At 43.9% G+C, this 19,476-nt stretch overlaps 1 protein-coding gene across 1 annotated transcript in view; it reads right to left on the bottom strand.

Moving 5' to 3' along the window:
- Nucleotides 1-283: 283 nt before the first annotated feature.
- MYBPC3 (myosin binding protein C3) overlaps nt 284-19,476 on the bottom strand; it is a 165,698-nt gene continuing 146,505 nt past the window's right edge. Inside the window, exons 26-32 of the mRNA XM_088448639.1 lie at nt 15,072-15,267; nt 14,835-14,974; nt 12,304-12,463; nt 8,505-8,641; nt 6,721-6,907; nt 4,759-4,792; nt 284-645 (exon numbers count right to left, since the gene is read on the bottom strand). Coding sequence (XP_088304765.1) covers nt 4,782-4,792; nt 6,721-6,907; nt 8,505-8,641; nt 12,304-12,463; nt 14,835-14,974; nt 15,072-15,267 — 831 coding nt within the window. The 3' untranslated portion in view covers nt 284-645; nt 4,759-4,781. The remainder of the gene's footprint in view (nt 646-4,758; nt 4,793-6,720; nt 6,908-8,504; nt 8,642-12,303; nt 12,464-14,834; nt 14,975-15,071; nt 15,268-19,476) is intronic.

The raw sequence follows: 19,476 nt of genomic DNA on the forward strand, positions 1-19,476 counted from the left end.
GTGGACAGTTCCACACATTTACATTGTACCCAAGCCCATATCTGTTTAGCGGCCCGGAAGTGCAGGGGTGGCTTAACCATCCTCTAAACAATGCCATGACCACGCCCACTCTGTGGCGTGCACCATAAGGAAATGCTCCATGATGCAGCCTAGCTGTGCCCCCTCCAGCAGCCACACCACCCCAGTACTTGAGCTCGTCCAATGTCTCTGGCTGTAGTGACACCATTGTTAGCAGATGGCCTTTCCACTTCTGACAAAAAATACATCAAATTAAAGCACGCTCTTAAAATATTCTGCATTCTTTATTTCACCTTCAAAAATACCTTTAAGCACTTCCATATTTTATTACGGCAAAAATGTATTTCGCAATATGACTGGAAACAGTAGTCATATTTCTCCCATCCCTCCATATAGTTTAGAAAACAAACAAACAAATGATCTAGAACAATCCAAGTTGATGTATCTTATGTAGAATATGAAGCCAAGAATTGCTGCGGAGAGTGCAAAGAAATCTGTTGAGATGAAGATGTCACTAGCGAGTTGGGCTTTTTTATTTTTCTGTAAATTAAGTTATGTTTATTAGATTACTAATTTCAACAGATTGCACCTTTTCCAGTTCTAAAGTCTTCCTTTCAATCCCATCACCTGTAAAGAAACACAACAATGAAGTAATAGATGTCCGAGCGCTCTGGAGCAACACACAAGCGTACATTTCACCGAGAAGGTCTTATTTATAAAATACTGTGAGGCCACTTGTTCCTCATTTCGCTCATTGTTACATGAAAACCCTTTGATAAATTGTTGATTGTAGATGGGCAGTGATTGACTACAACTAGTAATGGATTGACTGGAATTGGTATGTAATGCGGGTGGCTAATTAGCCACCAGATCAAATACTGCCACCAAAAGACCGTAGACTCTCCATCCCGACTGGGGCTGGTAAGTAGCCTTACCTTCCCCTGCCCCCCCCCCCCCTGCAACCCTCCCTTAGTGGTGCCCAACCCTAACCTCCCCCTGGTGGTGCCTAACCCCCCTTTCCCGCACCCTAAACCTAACCCTCCTGGGGGTTACCTAACCCCCCTTCCCCTAGCCTAACCCTAACCATCCCCGGGAGGTGCCTAACCCTAATCTCACCCAGGGGTCCCTTAACCACCCCTCACACGGCTAACGCAAACCTGTCCCCACTTACCTTCATTTAGGGTGCAGGGTGTCGGGATAGAGATAGGCATCGGTATTTCGACTACTATCTTTAATCCCAAATTGGGCTGTCCACGTTAGGATTCTGGCGTCCGGCAACTTGACTACATCCCGATTGACTATTGCCTTTCCCGACAATATTTGACTATGTATCTCCTGATGGCCCGGATAGCACCTGCATGAGCTGTTGTTCCTATAGCACACTGTGATAAGTAATCTAGGGGCATATTCATTTTCGGGCACTGGGTGGCCCTGATAATTAAGTATCCAACCGCTGTGCAGCTGTGGATACAAATATCACTGCGCACCCAGTGTTCGACTTCGGGAGGAGGGATCTGAAAGGATCCATCTTTGCAACCTGGGACTCCTTCCCATAGCGTCCTTATTAGCCCCCTATGCATGACGTTATGTCGTCACATTTTTAGGTGGTGCTGCGCAGAGCCCTGTTACGCCACTGCACCTGACTGTGAGGCGAATTCTGAGTTAGACAGATCTTTGTGCATAGACATAAACTGAGACTTTTTTTGGGGTGACAATAATAAAAGCGCACAGAACTGCGCTGGGTTGTGGATATGTGATGGGCGTGTATGAAATGCTCCGTGCGATACTGAGCGGTGTGTATGGGGAAGGAAGCCTTTTAGTGACATAGCTCTTGCACCGAGCATGAGGCTGGTGCATGTGCCGATTCTCAGCCCCGTAACAGGGCAGCAGTGCGCCCTGTTACGCTAAAGCACTCATATAAAATCAATGTTGTCAGCCAGGGCTGTAAGTGTCAGAACCAGAGAGCAGTTTCAGTCTTAGACCCTCACCGAGCTGACACTTGTGCTCTCTGCATAAATAACACTACTCAGCTGAGCACGGCTGACAGTATATAACAATACAGTGGAGGAGTGATGGAAAACCACCACGTACTACAGAGCTGTACCCGGCTGCGCTGGCAAGAGAAAAAAGCGCCTCCCGAAAACCACAGGATGCAGTTTTACATTGTAAAGCACTTCATAAGCAGGCAGACACAGTCTTAATGGTATACAGCTCATTTGTAATGTGATGCACTGAGTGTGGATGGGTTATTTATACACTTTAATGTTCTGTATATTTAGCCCTTTTACAGTAGCAATAAATCTGTCAACAGCTGAAGTTGACTACTGTGCTGTATATAATGCTAGGATAACAATGGTACTTAGCTCTATTTTGCAAGTATGATATGTATAAATGGATTTAAGGGAAATGTCTAATATGATACGGCCACACCCCCTAGCAAGCCCTGATTGGCAATCTCTCAATGCTGGGGGCACGCCCACTCTTGTTACGCAGTTTGCTACAAAAACCATGAACTAATGCCAGTAGCTCTAATGCCAAGGAGACAGGACAGACAGATGCCAGTAGCTCTAATGCCCAGGAGACAGGACAGACAGATGCCAGTAGCTCTAATGCCAAGGAGACAGGACAGACAGATGCTTCTCACATAAAATCTCAATGTTATAATATCGACAACTGTTAGGAGAAATTCCAAGCAAGAAAGGATACATTGGGCCTGATATAGAACTGTATGCTAATGCTCACGCAGATGTGATTTTCGTTGCAGTGGATGTGCAAAAATATGCTAATGTAGCAGCGGCCGGGCCTTGTACTGGGACGCTCACCTGCGCCATCGCAGCTGTCCACATACGCAGGATCAGACGCAGATCAGGCAAACATTGACTGCTTAAGTGAGTCTATGGTCACCTAGAATGGGCGCCGTAACTGAGACGCTGGAGCCATGTTTCCTTCGTAAAGTATTCCCTCATTTAATGCGATTGTTTGCCTAGTTTTTGGTATGCCTTGTTGGGCTGCCATATTCTTCCTACACATATGAAGTCTTTAATTCCAGACATCAAACATTTAAAAAAAAATAGTTTTTTTTCCCCCAAAACTTACACATAGGGGCATATTCAGTTGGGCGTGAGGTTTAGCGAGGTAAAAAAAAAAACCAAGCGTCCCTCGCGCCCAATTTTGGAATACCGCGGGTATGCACGCTCCCAATACCTGCGGTATCCAATATAAAAAAAAGTGGTCGCGGGGTTTTCAGCTCTAAAAAAAAATACAAATATTCGGCACTTACCTGGCCACGGGGGTCTCCATGGCGCCCGGTGGCCTCCCCTCTATCTTCACACTGGAGCCCCTCCCCTCCAGCTGCTGGGAGGCTCCAGGGATTGGTGGGAGGGGCAAGGGCTGCTGGGAGATATAGTTCTCCCAGCGGCCATTCCGGTGGGGAGGGGGGGGGGCGGAATACAGATAGTGGGGGGCCAGACACACACAACACTCATACACACACACACACACTGACATACTCGCCCTGCTGCAGAGGACCCGGCTTCCGATGCTGGATGCAGAAGAAGATGCAGAAGACAGCGCTGCAGAAAGTAAGTAATTAAGGACTAATTAAGCTATTTGGAAACTTCCAATTGAATAATTAGTCCTCAGGGGGCTGTCACCGGGGGCCCAGAGCAAGTCCCAGTGATTTTCCCCCAAAAAAACAACGATATTGGAAAAAAATCACACTTGCTCTGGAGGTGTGTGAAAAAAATCATCCCGGGGCTCTAAATTGAAAAAAAACACGCACTTAATTGAATAGCAATAATCCCGCAGCTGCAGAAAAAACTTTGCAGGTGCAGGATTTTTGCTATTCACGCACCCAATGAATATGCCCCATAGAATCCTACTATTTACTATTTTGAAAAGGTGCATTATTGGCAAAACAAGAACTACAAAGTATTGATTTGTGCTGTTTATTAGACTTTCTTGAAATTTCAATTAAAAAAACCATTAGATTTATTTTTATTTTTTTTTACGCGATAGAATAAGTAAAAAGATTAAGGGGTAAATTTACTAAGATGGGAGTTCTATTTAAAAGTGATGTTGCCCATAGCAACCAATCAGATTGTACTTCTCATTTATCTAGCACCATCTAGAAGATAATACCTGGCAACATCACTTCTAAATAGAACTCCCATCTTAGTAAATTTACTCCTAATTGTATTTTCTGAAATTGCAAAGTCTCCTGAAAAAAAAAAACCAGCAATGTATAATTTGTGTGGGTAACGCATAATAAATAAATCAGTAATATTGATGTTGGAATGTGTCGGGCGCTAATGTTGGAAAATGGCCTCAGTACAAGGGTGGAAAAAACCCACAGCAGCTAAAGGGTTATGTGTATACTACAGCCCAACCAGTTAGCAAATACATACTTGGAATGTGGCCCCATACACGTGTGCTTACATTTGACAGACACCATCATTCGGCCCTTGCGCTGAACAACTGGATTGTACTGTACAGGGCTACATTACAGCAGCTGGTCAATGACATATACATTAGTTGTGTATGGTCCCTAGGCAACCAGATTGTCCTGCAGGTCTAACCAATATCACATCAATCCCGACTCTCATCCCTGTGGGCCACAGATTCACACATGTTCGACCACTCAGGGCAATTCTATATATCTGCTTTTTATGCAGGTTAAATATATACCATCTGTTATACAGAGCCTTCTAAACGGTCACAGAGAAATGATACTGAACCTACCTGCCACCATCCATCACAGTTATTTACTGGGGCACTGCAAAGGAAACATAGGAAATATTATTCAGACTATTATTGATTGTATAACAATAGGGTATTATAACTTAAAATCACACCCCTACCAGAATTTTTCTAATGCGCACTCCCAATTAGAAGCATATTTGTTTCCATCTACAGACCTCCAGTGCCCTTGGCAGTCCAGGTTTTAAGGATATCAATTTTTTTTTACAGTGATATTGCATCTTGTGGTTGATTTAGAGGTGGACGTTAAAGGAACAACGCAGCGGCAGTGCTAAAATACTGTACGCAAAAGCCACAGGAGGAGTATTGTTTTAAAAGACGCCCATTGCAGGCTTCCGTGATCTGATGCCTGCGTCCGAAGATGCAGCATCGGTTTCACTGCGTAAATATCGCCAGCCCATCAGGATGTCCGGCTATACTACGCCCTTTGTTCAGAACAAGGTGAGATTCAGTTAAGTGTGAGGTCTCGTAGAAGCCTTACGTCATTGTCTCCAAGGCAAGTTATGGTACCAAAACATAAACAATGTTTATGGTATCATAATATCCTCATAGGCGCCTAGAGGGGGGGAGCAGGTACTAATTACCCGGGTTTGTTGGAGGGGCTCAGGTATGACGCCGCTCTCCCGTCCCTCTTACCTGTCAGCAGCCCAGCACACGCTGCTGTGTGCTGGGCTGCAGTGGGAGACTGCTCGCTGTCTCCTTTCCACCGCCTGTGGGGGGGGAATGATCACACTGTTCACGCCCCCTCCTGGATTTGTGCTGAATTGAGGGACTCACAGTGCCCCCCTTCCCAGCGCCACTTTGCGGTGCTGCAAATAGGTTTTCATTTTTATTTTCTAAGGCAGAGCAGCCACGCCTCCCGCATATAGACCACACCCCCTTCCCAGGCCGGCTCTCTACGGCCCTGATTATTGGTGATCTGCGCACCAATAATCTGCTGTCTTAGTTTTCACTTCATTTATTTTACTACTGCCTTGCAGGTGAATACATGGTTGTTGTTTTTTGTTATTTACTGAATGTAAATTTATATACATAAGGAATATACGGTATAAACATATATAAGGGGTTTTCATTAACCAGGTAAATTATATAAATGGGGGGTTTCACTGTGCGGTTAAACAAATGTGTGAGGGATAATTTAGCCGTGGACCCACCATATTCTCCGAAAACAGACATTTTCAGGGGATACCCACACATATTACACCCAGATGTACTCTGGAGGGATCAAAGCAGATATCTCCAATATCAGCTGCTGTCCCTCCATTTTCAACAACAGGGTTGTGAAGTTGCCAGAAAGCATTCTGGAGTTTGCCCCCCACAGCTAACGCCATCTGAATAGAGCATTAGCACTGGCTGCCTCACATGCGTGCTCTGTAGACCGCACATGTGCAGGATTCCCGATAGAGGAGTGTAGAGACCGCTGGTGCGGTCACTTCACTCCGAGCACATCGACGGGACGGCCACATCCCTGCAGGTGCTATTTGGTACATGCCAGCGGTAGTATCGCATACTGTAACGTGATTTTGGGTGCCCAGATGGCATTGAGAATATGATAATTGATGAATGGGCCTCGGCAGGATAGGGGCGATGTGCCCGTCTGGAAGGCTTATGGTGTCCAGCAATATTGCCAGTTTTCCCTCCCGCCCCATATCAGTTGCGCAGGAAAACTTGCGATGTCAGAGGTACCGCACCTGGCGGATATGCGCACAGCTGAGCATTCAGGCGGGTCACCGACAGTTACTGAATTTCCCCCTTTTTAAAATAGAGCAACATTTTTTACATTTGTTTTACAATGGAGACGAGTGAATGTTACACCACCCGTCGCTGTGTACCTGTAAACCTAAGATTTATTTAAACATGATGTTGGGTAAACAGATGAGACAAAGCAGAAAACAGATGAGACAGAACGGAAGGGTAGATTGCTTGTACATTTCTGCCACTCACCTCGAACATCCAGCCTGCATTCAGTCTCTGCGACGCCGTGCTCATTCACTGCTCTGCACATGTACACACCCCCATCAAAGGAACTGGGCTTCCTCAGCTCCAGAGTGAGTACACCCTGCTTACTGAAAGCGCGGTACCGAGCCTCCCCGGACAGGTCCATCTTATTCTTGTACCAAGTAATTCTAGGCTAGAAAACAAGAAGACATGTTACAGTATGATTAGCAGTCACTGTCCATTGCCTGCTTTATCTATCTATCTATCTATCTATCTATCTATCTATCTACCTACCTATCTCATATCTATCTACCTATCTCATATCTATCTATCTATCTATCTATCTATCTATCTATCTATCTATCTATCTATCTATCTATCATATCTCTCTATCTATCTCATATCTATCTATCTATCTATCTATCTATCTATCTATCTCTCATATCTATCACTCTCATATCTATCACTCTCATATCCATCTATCTCATATCTCTCTCTCATTTCTCTCTCATATCTATCTATCTATCTCTCATATCTATCTCTCTCATATCTATCTATCTATCTATCTATCTATCTATCTATCATATCTCTCTATCTATCTCATATCTATCTACCTCATATCTGTCCATCTATCTTATCTATCTAGCTCATATCTATCTACCTACCTATCTATCTATCTATCTATCTATCTATCTATCTATCTATCTATCTAATATCTATCTATCTCATATCTCTCTCATATCTATATCTATTTCATATCTATCTATCTATCTATCTATCTATCTATCTATCTATCTATCTATCTATCTATTTTCTCATATCTATCTATCTATTTATCTCATATCTATCTATCTATCTCTCATATCTATAACTCTCATATCTATCCCATATCTATCACTCTCCTATCTATCTATGTCATATCTATCTCTCATATCTATCACTCTCATATCTATCACTCTCATATCTATCCCATATCTATCACTCTCCTATCTATCTATCTCTCATATCTATCACTCTCATATCTATCTATCTATCTATCTATCTATCTATCTATCTATCTATCTATCTATCTATCTATCTATCTATCTATCTATCTATCTCTCATATCTCTCTCTCTCATATCTATCACTCTCATATCTATCCCATATATATCACTCTCATATCTATCTATCTATCTATCTATCTATCTATCTATCTATCTATCTATCTATCTATCTATCTTTCCATCTGCATCATCATCAATGTAAGCTTCTATTTGTATACTGGGGCAAAATGCTGTGAATCGTGCTTCTGCTAAGAAGAGGCGTGGCCTAACGACGCATCACATCATATTTGCCCCACCCCCTTCCCCATGGACACCCAATATCCGGCATTATTCTCCTCATCCTGCCCACTTCACTAGGAAGTGGGTGGAATGCGAAAATGGCTACCCACTCTTCTGGGAGCCCAGGGGACCACCCGAAAAATTCCAGAAGTTCCGGGAGAGTAGGTCTTAAATTTTGACATCTACATTTAGAAGCAAACTGGAACTTGTATAAATACACATGGATGTTTTCTTATTTTATGCAAATGTGCAGGTCATAATTTGTACATAAAGCCCACATAAAAAACAACAACTTAATATGTATTGAAAAAATACTTAATACAAGTCAGCTAAAACATATATCAACCAATCAGATTCTAGTTGTCATGGTTGCTATAGGTTACAGGACATTTGCACCCATTGAATGATATTATTACCTAAGCCCATAATTATTAAGGCATATATGTAAATATAGCGGAACATATACCTTGGGTGTCCCGCGTACAGAACAGCTGAGGGTTGCGTTGTATCCAGCTACTACAGAGCGACTCACTACTTGATGAGTGAATTTAGGAGCCTCCACAAAATCATGCTCCTTGTAATTGGGGGGTTTATAGGCAGTGCCTGAAGGAAAAAGCAAATATTAGTACTAGAGTTACACATAAAACATTCAGCCATTCATATGTAGGTGTCCAAATCTACATGTTTATTGGTTACTTAGCAATATATAATTTATGTCCCAAATCCACACTACTTTTAAGGTCTTCCCAAATAAGACCACAATGCAAATGAAAATTTTTGTACATATTAGCAAATAACTTGCATTAAAAAACTAATTTGCCGCTCTCATGTGTATAGGAAGAATTGTCTCCCTATTTATACCTACTGTATGCCCATAATCTAACACTGGTTGCAACAGCCCCCGGGGGTATATTTACTGAGGTCAGTTTTGGGTTTTAGGGCGATTTACAAGCCGACTTTTGAACAAGTCGGTTTTGCAAGCCGACTAATGACAGCAAACCCACCCAAACAATAGACCTGCCTTTGGCAGACGAGTTTGGGAGAAGCACCATATTTAAATGGTTAAAAAGAGTTAAAATTGGATAAAAAATTCTTGGGGTCCTTTCCTAAATCCATAACCTGCCCCGCCATCATGCCGAAGGCAGATTTGTTGGGACTTGTAGTCCACCTGTAACAAACAATATTGTTATCTATTATTTAACCATTAACTCCGCACCCACAGCCACCAGGGGTGTGGGGAATAGCCCTGGGGCTGGGTGTTCTTGGGGAGGGGGACGACTCCATTTTCCAAGTAATTCTGGGATGGTTGCCGTTATAGCCGGGGGACCCCATAATGTGTGCCTGCTATCTCCCCGGATGGTTCAGCCTGGTGCTGATTATTGGAGAACGGGGAACCCACACCGTTTTTCCCCCTATTTTCCCATATGAACCAAGGCTGAGAGGTCCAGGGCTGATTATTGATTTAGTTTGGGGACCCCACACATTTGTTTTTCAAATTTTTAACCCTTTATTTAAATTTCAAGCTAACGAAGCCTGCACAGATCCTAGTGATAGTGACCTGTGCAGACCCTCACCTCCGCACCAGATTGACTGCGGATTTGCTGCTGGCTTGAAATCCGATAGGTAACAATGTCGGATTTTAATGGCAGTCAAAACCAATGCCAGTTTTTTAGACTGCAATCCAACGTTGATACCTGTCTTTAACCGTCAGTTTTGAGTCTATTTCAAAACCGACGGTTAGTAAATGAACCCCTTGGACATTCAGACAACATTCTGGAGACACTTTAGTAAATATACCCCTAAGACTTTATTATTATTATTACCAGTTATTTATATAGCGCACACATATTCCGCAGCGCTTTACAGAGAATATTTGGTCATTCACATCAGTCCCTGCCCCAGTGGAGCTTACACTCTATATTCCCACCACAATGCGCGCGCGCGCACACACACACACACACACACACACAATAATTTTTGTTGGAAGCCAATTAAAAAACTGTATATTTTTAGATATAAGAAAAGAGGAAACAAATATCTGGATTGATTGACATATAAGGTTTCTCCATGAAAATATATGTACGCATACCTCTCTCTCTCTCTCTCTCTCTCTCTCTCTCTCTTTCTCTCTCTCTCTTTCTCTATACATATATATCTACTACATTTATTTTTATTTCAGAAAGGAACTTTGGAAAATGACACAAAAATTGTATGCTTTCTTCAACAGTGTCACAATTCACATTGTACAATCGAAAAATAAAGTAGATGATATGTATAATCAAGATCAACAGCATTTCTCAAAACAGAAAAAGAGTGAGAGAGACATAATAAACTCAGAGATCAAAGTCAATAAGCAGGGCTCATTCTTAGCATATAAAACCATTATAGTGGTAACTTGCTATAAGCTACAGCCATGGCCGAAAGGTTTGAGAATGACACAAGTTTTGGTTTTCACAAAGTCTGCTGCTTCAGTGTTTTTAGACCTTTTTTTGTCAGATGTTATTGTTACTATGGTATCTTGAAGTAACATTACAAGCATTTCATAAGTGTCAAAGGTTTTTATTGACAATTACATTAAGTTTATGCAAAGAGTCAATATTTGCAGTGTTGACCCTTCTTTTTCAAGACCTCTGCACTTCGCCCTGGCATGCTGTCAATCAACTTCTGGGCAACATACTGACTGATGGCCGCCCATTCTTGCCTAATCAATGCTTGGAGTTTGTCAGAATTTGTGGGTTTTTGTTTGTCCACCCACCTCTTGAGGATTGACCACAAGTTCTCAATGGGATTAAGTTCTGGGGAGTTTCCTGGCCATGGACCCAAAATTTTGATGTTTTGTTCCCCGAGCCACTTCATTATCACTTTTGCCTTATGGCAAGGTGCTCCATCATGCTAGAAAAGGCATTGTTCATCACCAAACTGTTCTTGGATGGTTGGGAGAAGTTGCTTTTGGAGGATGTTTTGGTACCATTCTTTATTCATCGCTGTATTCTTAGGGAATATTGTGAGTGAGCCCACTCCCTTGGCTGAGAAGCAAACCCATACATGAATGGTCTCAGGATACTTTACTGTTTTTTCATGACACAGGACTGATGGTAGCGCTCACCTTTCTTTCTCCAGACAAGCGTTTTTCCAGATGCCCCAAACAATCTGAAAGGGGATTCATCAGAGAAAATAACTTTACCCCAGTCCTCAGCAGATTTCTGTACCTCTTGCAGAAAATCAGTCTGTCCCTGATGTTTTTCCAGGAGAGAAGTGGCTTCTTTGCTGCCCTTCTTGATACCAGGCCATCCTACAAAAGTCTTCGACTCAGTGTGCGTGCAGATGCACTCACACCTGCCTGCTGCCTTTCCTGAGCAAGCTCTGCACTGGTGGTGCCCTGATCCCGCAGGCGGATCAACTTTAGGAGACGTTCCTGGCACTTACTGGACGTTCTTGGGCGCCCTGTAGCCTTCTTCACAACTATTGAACCTCTCTACTTGAAGTTCTTTATGATCCGATAAATGGTTGATTTACTGTAGGTGCATTCTTACTAGCAGCAATATCATTGCCTGTGAAGCCGTTTTTGTGCAAAGCAATGAAGACTGCATGTGTTTTCTTGCAGGTAACCATGGTTAACAGAGGAAGAACTATGCTTTCAAGCACCACCCTCCTTTTAAAGCTTCCAGTCTGTTATTCTAACTCAATCAGCATGACAGAGTGATCTCCAGCCTTGTCCTCATCAACACTGTCACCTGTGTTAACGAGAGAATCACTGACATGATGTCAGCTGGTCCGTTTTTTGTGGCAGGGCTGAAATGCAGTGGAAATGTTGTTTTTGGGATAAAGATCATTGTCATGGAAAATAGGGACTTTGCAATTAATTGCAATTCATATGATCACTCTTCATGACATTCTGGAGTATATGGAAATTACCATTATAAAAACTAAAACAGCAGACTTTGTGAAACCAATACTTGTGTCATTCTCATGGCTGTAGAGAACAGTACAGAACACTATAGATAGACATGTTGATTGATGTCCAAGTAATATTATGGATCTAAGAACAGAAGAGTTCTTACAGCATTTATGCAGTGTGTGCGCCTATGGAACGGGAACTGTCTTCTAATAAATGTGTGCAATATAAATAGTTTTCTGATTAGAATTAATTGTTTACATATATCTTAAAATACTGCTCAAAGCCCATTCAGTTTTTGTAATCTTTGTTACAGCTTTATACAGCTTCCTGATCAAGGTTATCAGCCTGTCTAAAGACACCTCCTTACCGGCTTTCTGTATATATGCGCTGTTCTTGGATGTTCCAGGCTTCTCGCTAAGGCCACACATGTTGCTGGTGAACACTCGGAAGAAGTACTCGTTCCCAATGATCAGATCAGACACTACGCAGTTTAGGCGTCTATAATGTTCATAGACTGTGAACCATTCCTGTGACAAAAAGGTAGGAGAGAAAATGCTTATAAGCCAACATAACGCCCACTAGAGTGATCCTTGCACCCTCAGTAATGGCAGCACCTCCACATTATTGCATCTTTTATATTGGAATATGTATAAACCCTTCACCCTCATGGCGTCAATTTGTCTAAAGAGACATTGACATTCCTCATCCCTCCTGCTCCATAGATAGGTTGAACGGTGTTACCCTTCGGCATCCAGTGAATGAATGAGCGGGGCAATTGGAAAACGTTACGTAATACAGCAGACAACTCCTTGTCTCGTGTACAAACATGACCCCAGGAGCATAATATATATCATAGTGACAAACAAATCCCCAGTCAGCATCAGCAGAACATTTGCAAACAGCCAATGACAAGTAGTTCGCTAGTGCCAGTGATGTCATAATTACCACCCACTAATAATGCAGCTTTCCCAGGTGTCTTTTTCCTGGTCTGCATCCATTTGCAGTTGCGCCAATACAGTATTACTGCACTTGTCGTAGGCCTGTCCCGTCTCTCCAGGTGCATGCAGGCGTACGTGGCCAATCTAAACGGGCGCAGATGCGTACGGCCCCCTGTTCTGGTCATACACCGACCATATTCACGCAAGATAAGTTACAAAGACTGACGTAGTACCCACTCGCCACTAGTCCCAAAATGTTCCTGTAGCGCTGAGTACACTTCAAAGCCATTACCCAGTCCTGGATTTATTATTATTATACTTTATTTTTATGGCGCCACAGGGGTTCCGCAGCGCCTTAAAAATGAGCAAAACAAGAAACCAGTGACTTACAGTACAAACCAATGCAGGACAAGGTTTATAAACATTGCTGTCTCTGTGATCGCAACACTCAAATAAGAAGCAGGGCGGCAGCAACCAAAGGTTAGGTGCCGTTGCAGGAAGTATAATATAGTGTAAGTAAGGGAAGGAGAAGCACCTTAGGGAAGAGGGCCCTGCTCGTGAGAGCTTGCAATCTAAGGGGGAGGGGCAGACAGATAAGAGTGACACAGATGGGGTAGACAGTGAGCAAGGAGCAGTGAGTTTTATATCTATTCCTATGCTGTGTCTCAATGATTACTGGTAGGATTGAGTGATAAAGTGGAAAGCACAAGAGCAGGTGCTGATCTGAGTCCTAATTAAGGCCCTCATTCAGAGCCACTCGCTAGCGGCAGTACGCTCGTTCCGAGCGATGTTCGCACAACAGCGCATGCGTACGGTTTTTAGTACGCATGCGCGAACCAGTCAGTGCGACCGAAAATCGTTTGTACGCAATATAGCGAGTGCTTGCTATTTTGAGTGACAGAATGAGGCGTATGTGGGTGGTAACAGGAGAAGGTGCTTGAAAACGGGGAGTGGAGATCAGAACGCAGGCGTGCTTAAAGGTCAAAACGGGCGTTTTATGGGTGTGCATAATTAATACAGCAGTGTCAATGACCACGTCACTTGGTTTTTTTTAACTCAGAACTGCTCGCAAAATAGCGGTTGAAAAAACCAACCACAAGAATAGCGAGCAGTTCATATCCTGTTCGATGTACTCGATTAATCTAATAAATAGCGGACATGACGTATGGTGCGAGCGGCCAGGGGGCGTTTTTAAGAAATAAAAGAGCGTATGTTTTGCTCGCTCGTTCAGACTTAGAGGTGTGAACAGACTGCAATGTGCGAACGGATCACTTGAATAGCCACCCCTTGTTTTTGAACGAACGAACGCAAATAGCGAGTGGGTCTGAATGAGGGCCTAAGGGCCTGATTCAGACCCACTCGCGAGCGGCTGTCCGCTCGCAAGTGGGTCGATGTTCTGGACTGAGCATGCGCACGACGGAGGGAGCTCCGTCGTGCGCATGCGCCAGACGCGACTAGCGAAGGAAAGTCCTTCGCTCGTTGTGTCCGATCAAAGGGGGCGTGCTGTCAATGTTGATTGACAGCACGCCCCCTTTGGTAGGCGTGCCGGGGGCGTGCCTCCCTGACGGGGGCGTTCCCACGGGAACGCCTCCCGTCAAAAGCCGGCCCACTGACATCACTAGTGATGTCAGTGGGAGTGATTTTGGCTCTGATACAGCCAATATCACTCCGGAGCTTGCGGTTGAAAACCTCAACCGCAGGCTCCGGCTCGCAATTTCGATGGTCTCGACCATCGCGGCCATCAAAATGCACGCTCGTATAGCCTGTGGGTGGTGACCCACAGCTATACGAGCGTCCAGAAGGACGCTCCATTTTCATGGAGCCCGGCCCTCATTCAGAGCGTGCGCTCTGCTCAGAGCGTACGGCTCTGAATGAGGGCCTAAGTTCCTTAACAGATATGTAGAATACATGTTTGTTTGAAATGGCTCTAGATTCCTATTAGCTAATTCTCACAACTCACCATGGTCTTTTTGTCGGCCTTTTGGACGGTGTAGCCTGAAATCTCTGCATTTCCGTCATCCTGGGGTGGAGACCACTCTAAGGCCACATTGAATCCCCATATTTCCACAATCTTCAAGTTCTGGGGAGCGCTGGGCTTGTCTGTAAAACAACATTACTCATAGGATCACATTCCAAACTCATGAAGCCTATAAATGGTTGGTTCCTATCCCGGTTTTCCTTGGTCACTGCCACGTACCTACAATCTGGATATGGATGGTGGCTGTGTCCTCGCAATTCTCAATCTGGATTTTAACCTGGTATTCTCCAGAGTGGTGCCTCTCGGCTGATCTGATGAACAAAATGGTGTCGGCTTCACTGTTCCGGATGCCGATCTGTTTTGGGTCAATAGGCTGCCCGTCCTTCAGCCAGGTGACAACAGGGCGAGGTTTTCCCTGCAACCCAGAGAAGGAGTACTTGTTACTGCATATACTGATAATGAAGGTAAAGATGGACACAGAGTATTAGTTACAGCTATACACAACCTAACTATAAGGTAAACATAACAGGGGGAGATGTATCAAGGCTTAGAGAGAGATAAAGTCTAGAAAGTAAAGTACCGACAAAGCAGGTTCAAACTCATTTTTCAGGTTGTGTTTGAAAAATGACACTTCGGAGCTGTTTGGTTGGTACTTTATCCCTCTCCACTATAAATCTCTCCAAGGCTTAGTGAATCCCCAACATGTGGAATTCTATCACCTCCTACACAGAGTATAATACGAAATTAGGACTAGTTGCAAAGTAACCATTTACACTCTTAGGTACAGAATATAAAACAGGGGCGCTGAGAGAAGGGGGGGGGGGGGCGTGAACTTGCTTCAGCGCTATTCAGAGGAATTACATTTTCCATGTTACTGTATTATAAACCTACACATATTATTAGATGCAGATACACACAACGGCAGAGGCAATCCTGATCAATATAGATTATATAGTATTACTGCAACACACTGGTGCATTGCAAGAACAGCAGCTTTTGAATTATGTCATTTGTTGACGGAGATTGTTAAAAACAGCACCAAATATCAATTAATAAATAAAATCTGCTAGATAATGATACAAAACTGCATAACCATTACGTAAATACCCCAAAATGTGTAACATTCAAGTAAATATATCGTTGATTAAAATAATAGTGGTTTCTTGCAACTTCCTTATAGTTAAATTGGGCAATGGTGCTGAACAGCATAAGCGTGGGATAAGGGGGGTGGACACCAGCCGGCTCACACCTTTTGGGCCTCTGAGCTGCAGAGAAGGGACGGGATGAGCTGATAGGGACGGGATGAGCCGATAGTACATAGGCTCTGTGTCCAGCATAAGATCAGCACTCTTGTTACAGGATCTGTAAGTGGTAATGGTACAAGTTCCAGACTCACTATAACATAACAGTCTACTATATTGTGACTTTATTACATCCACTACAGACACCCTAACCACAATGTCTATTTATGATTTTAAGGGGCGATGTATCAAGCATTGGAGAGAGATAATGTGAAAAAGTTGCGCAAAGCAACCAATCAGCTTTTAACTGTCATTTATCTAGCACAGTATTTGAAATGACAGAAGCTGATTGGTTGCTTCACTGTATCTCTCTCTCAGGCTTTAATACATCTCCCTTTAGTTCTGTCTGTATCCATTTAATAATTGTAATACAAAAACTGACCCCTGCCTTAGTTACTGTACGCACTTAGCCACATATCTTATTACAGTTCATATCAACACAAGATCCTAAATTTATCCCCTGCCCTGGCCCTGAGCTGCCTCTCCATCCCTGTTATAGCATTCTATCGACATCTCCAAAAATGTCTTCTTCACCACCCCTACCATACATTCCCTTCCCTCATTTCCCCCCTCTGTGATTAGACAGGCTTATATTAGTCACATCATTGGGTATCTGCAGCTTAACATAGAAATTCCATATACGATCCTCCAAATGAAATTGTCCTCAGCTTCATTCAGTGTCGGACTGGGGCATGAAGGGCCCCCCAGGAAATACGATGGGGTGTGGCTAGAGGGTGTGGCTAGCCACAACAGATGGACCTGGCCATCCATTAGAGAGGAAATGCAAGAACAGGGCCCCTTTATAAAAAAGGAGACTGGGGTGTGTCAGCACCACCCACTTTGATTGGCAGGAGGGTTAATCTTAATGTAGTTTCCATAGAAACAAATCAAGCACCCAAGTTCATCTATGACCCTGCTTCACCCCTAGAGGAGGGGGTGGGGCCCTCAGGCAGTAGGGCCCACCGGGGATTTCCCCTGTACCCCTGTGGGCGAGTCCGACCCTGGCTTCATAATGATTCTTCTTTTTAAATAATTCCCAACACATTCCCGAACCGACGACCTACTGCTTAAATTGATCTCCATATACTGCCACCTGGTTCGTAATACTGGTATTTAGCCAACGCATTCCTGCTAAAGTCAAGTGAGTTAAAAGGGTTCTTTACTTAAAATGATATTGCCTATCTGGGATCCGGTCTAAAGATCTACAGTAAAAAGGTCGACAATGTCTAGATTGACACCAGATGTTAGTCAATAGGTCAACAGGGACAAAATGTCGACACACTAAAGGTCAACATGTAAGAAGGTCGCCAGGTACAAATGGTCGACAGGGTCAAAATGTTGACACAGAAATGATCGACACATGGTTGTTTTTTGGGGGGTTAGGAACTTACCGGGGGGTTAGAGTTATGCACTTACCTCGAAGGTTAGGGTTAGGCACCAGGAGGGTTAGGAACTTATCGGAGGGTTAGGCACTCAAAGGGACGGTTGGGGTCAGACACCTACCCCGATGGCCAGGGTGAAGATTAGGGTTAGAAAAAAAAAATGTGTCAACCATGTTTTGTCGACCTTTTGACCCTGTCAACCATTTGTACCTGTCGACCTTCTTGCATGTCAACTATTAGCGTGTCGACCTTTTGTCCCTGTCGACCTTTTGAGTGTCTAACATCTGGTGTCTATCTAGACATTGTCTACCTTTTTATTGTAGATCTTTCAATCCACACCCACCTATCCTACCACCCTTTTAGAGTAGGTTATTTAAAGGCAATCCCATTAATATAGATTTACGAAGTTTGTGATTTCCATGCCATTGCCTGCACATACGATACTCCATATTGTAAAGTGTTATCACAGTATGACCCACTATAAGTAGTTATTGCCATAGGTTGCAGGAAAGTCTGCATTGCAGAGGCTGCCTCGGTAGCAGTCAGTTATACTAGCCTACATTTCATTTCTCCCATGCAGGAGCAGTCCGGACAGGATATGCAGCTGACTGTTGCTGGGCCGGGGCGCTCCTCTCCATTAGAATCACATCGTATTGGTCCCGCTCCCAACTCAGAAGCATGATTTGCAGCAATCTGCTTCCCGTCCAAACCATTTTACTTGGAAAAAAGGGGGGGAAGCTCAGAAGTCCTTTAAATCAATTAACGTGACCAGTGAGTTGAACTGGTGGGTTATATATACAGTACATTAGGTCTGGCAGTGACAGTGTTTCTGTGCATTCAGCAGGGTCATCATAATGGATTTAGATGGGGCTCCTCACCTGCATTCCCTTGTGGTAGGGTCTCATTCCGCAAGCCCCAGTGGGCTTCCTGCTATAATAGAGCAGGAAGCTCACTACTGACATCACGAGTGATGTCAGTAGGGCCGCCCTCAAACGGCAGGCTTTCCTTCGGGAACGCCTCCGCTTGGCCAGCCACCCCCCTCCCGGCCTACAAAACGGGGCGAGCTGTTGATCAACATCGACAGCTGCCCCATTTGTAGCGAGCCCTGGAGCGAGTGAATTTCTCACTCGCTCCAGGGCTTGCGCACGCCACGCGTGCCCCACCATCGACCCACTTGCAAGCGGGTCTGAATCAGGCCCTTAGTCCAGAACAAATATAATTTTTTCATGCTCAGACGCTATAAATATAATATATTCCCTCCTTCTATAATACAGTTCTGCATTCTCCCTCAGCAGTATAATGCCCATCTTGGACTGGACTAGTAAACATGCAGGTCTTTATCAGACTAGTACGTACTGTCACATTGGGGTGTCTTACTAAATATGGTCTCTCTGTAGTTGTGCGCTAACAAGAATACATTAGCAGGGCTTCTCACTGAAGTCCTGCATTACTCAGGGGGTCTATTCATTATCCCTTCATTTCTTCAATAGTAGGTGAATATCTAAATTTTTCACCTACGTTTGTAGAAATTGCCATTCATGATAAAGGTAACGCAGGAACCATCACAGATATCTCCTGCTTACCTGTTAGTACCGATCTGGCCCGGAGTCCCCATGCAATAATATGGGGACCTACATTTATCAAGCTCCGAAAATACAAAGTTTTCGGAGCTTGATAGTGGGAACCTTCGCCATCTCCAGAGGTTGTTGATTCCCAGACCCGGTATAGAGTCCAGGGTTGCGAGGAGGGATCCTTCTGTACCTGTTCGGCTCCCTCCACTAAAAGTTGGAAACTGGTCGAACACGCAAGTTCACGCATGAGCACTAAGACGTCAGAGCCGAATCAGCTGCCTCCGCACCAAAGCAATTGCGCCGATCTTTTTGTATTCCCTGTTGCTACGCGCAGCAAGTTGGATACTTAATTATAATGAATAGGCCCCTT

This window comes from Taudactylus pleione, unplaced genomic scaffold, assembly GCF_031769625.1.
Source record: "Taudactylus pleione unplaced genomic scaffold, aTauple2 ptg000462l, whole genome shotgun sequence".
In the NCBI taxonomy this organism is placed as follows: domain Eukaryota; kingdom Metazoa; phylum Chordata; class Amphibia; order Anura; family Myobatrachidae; genus Taudactylus; species Taudactylus pleione.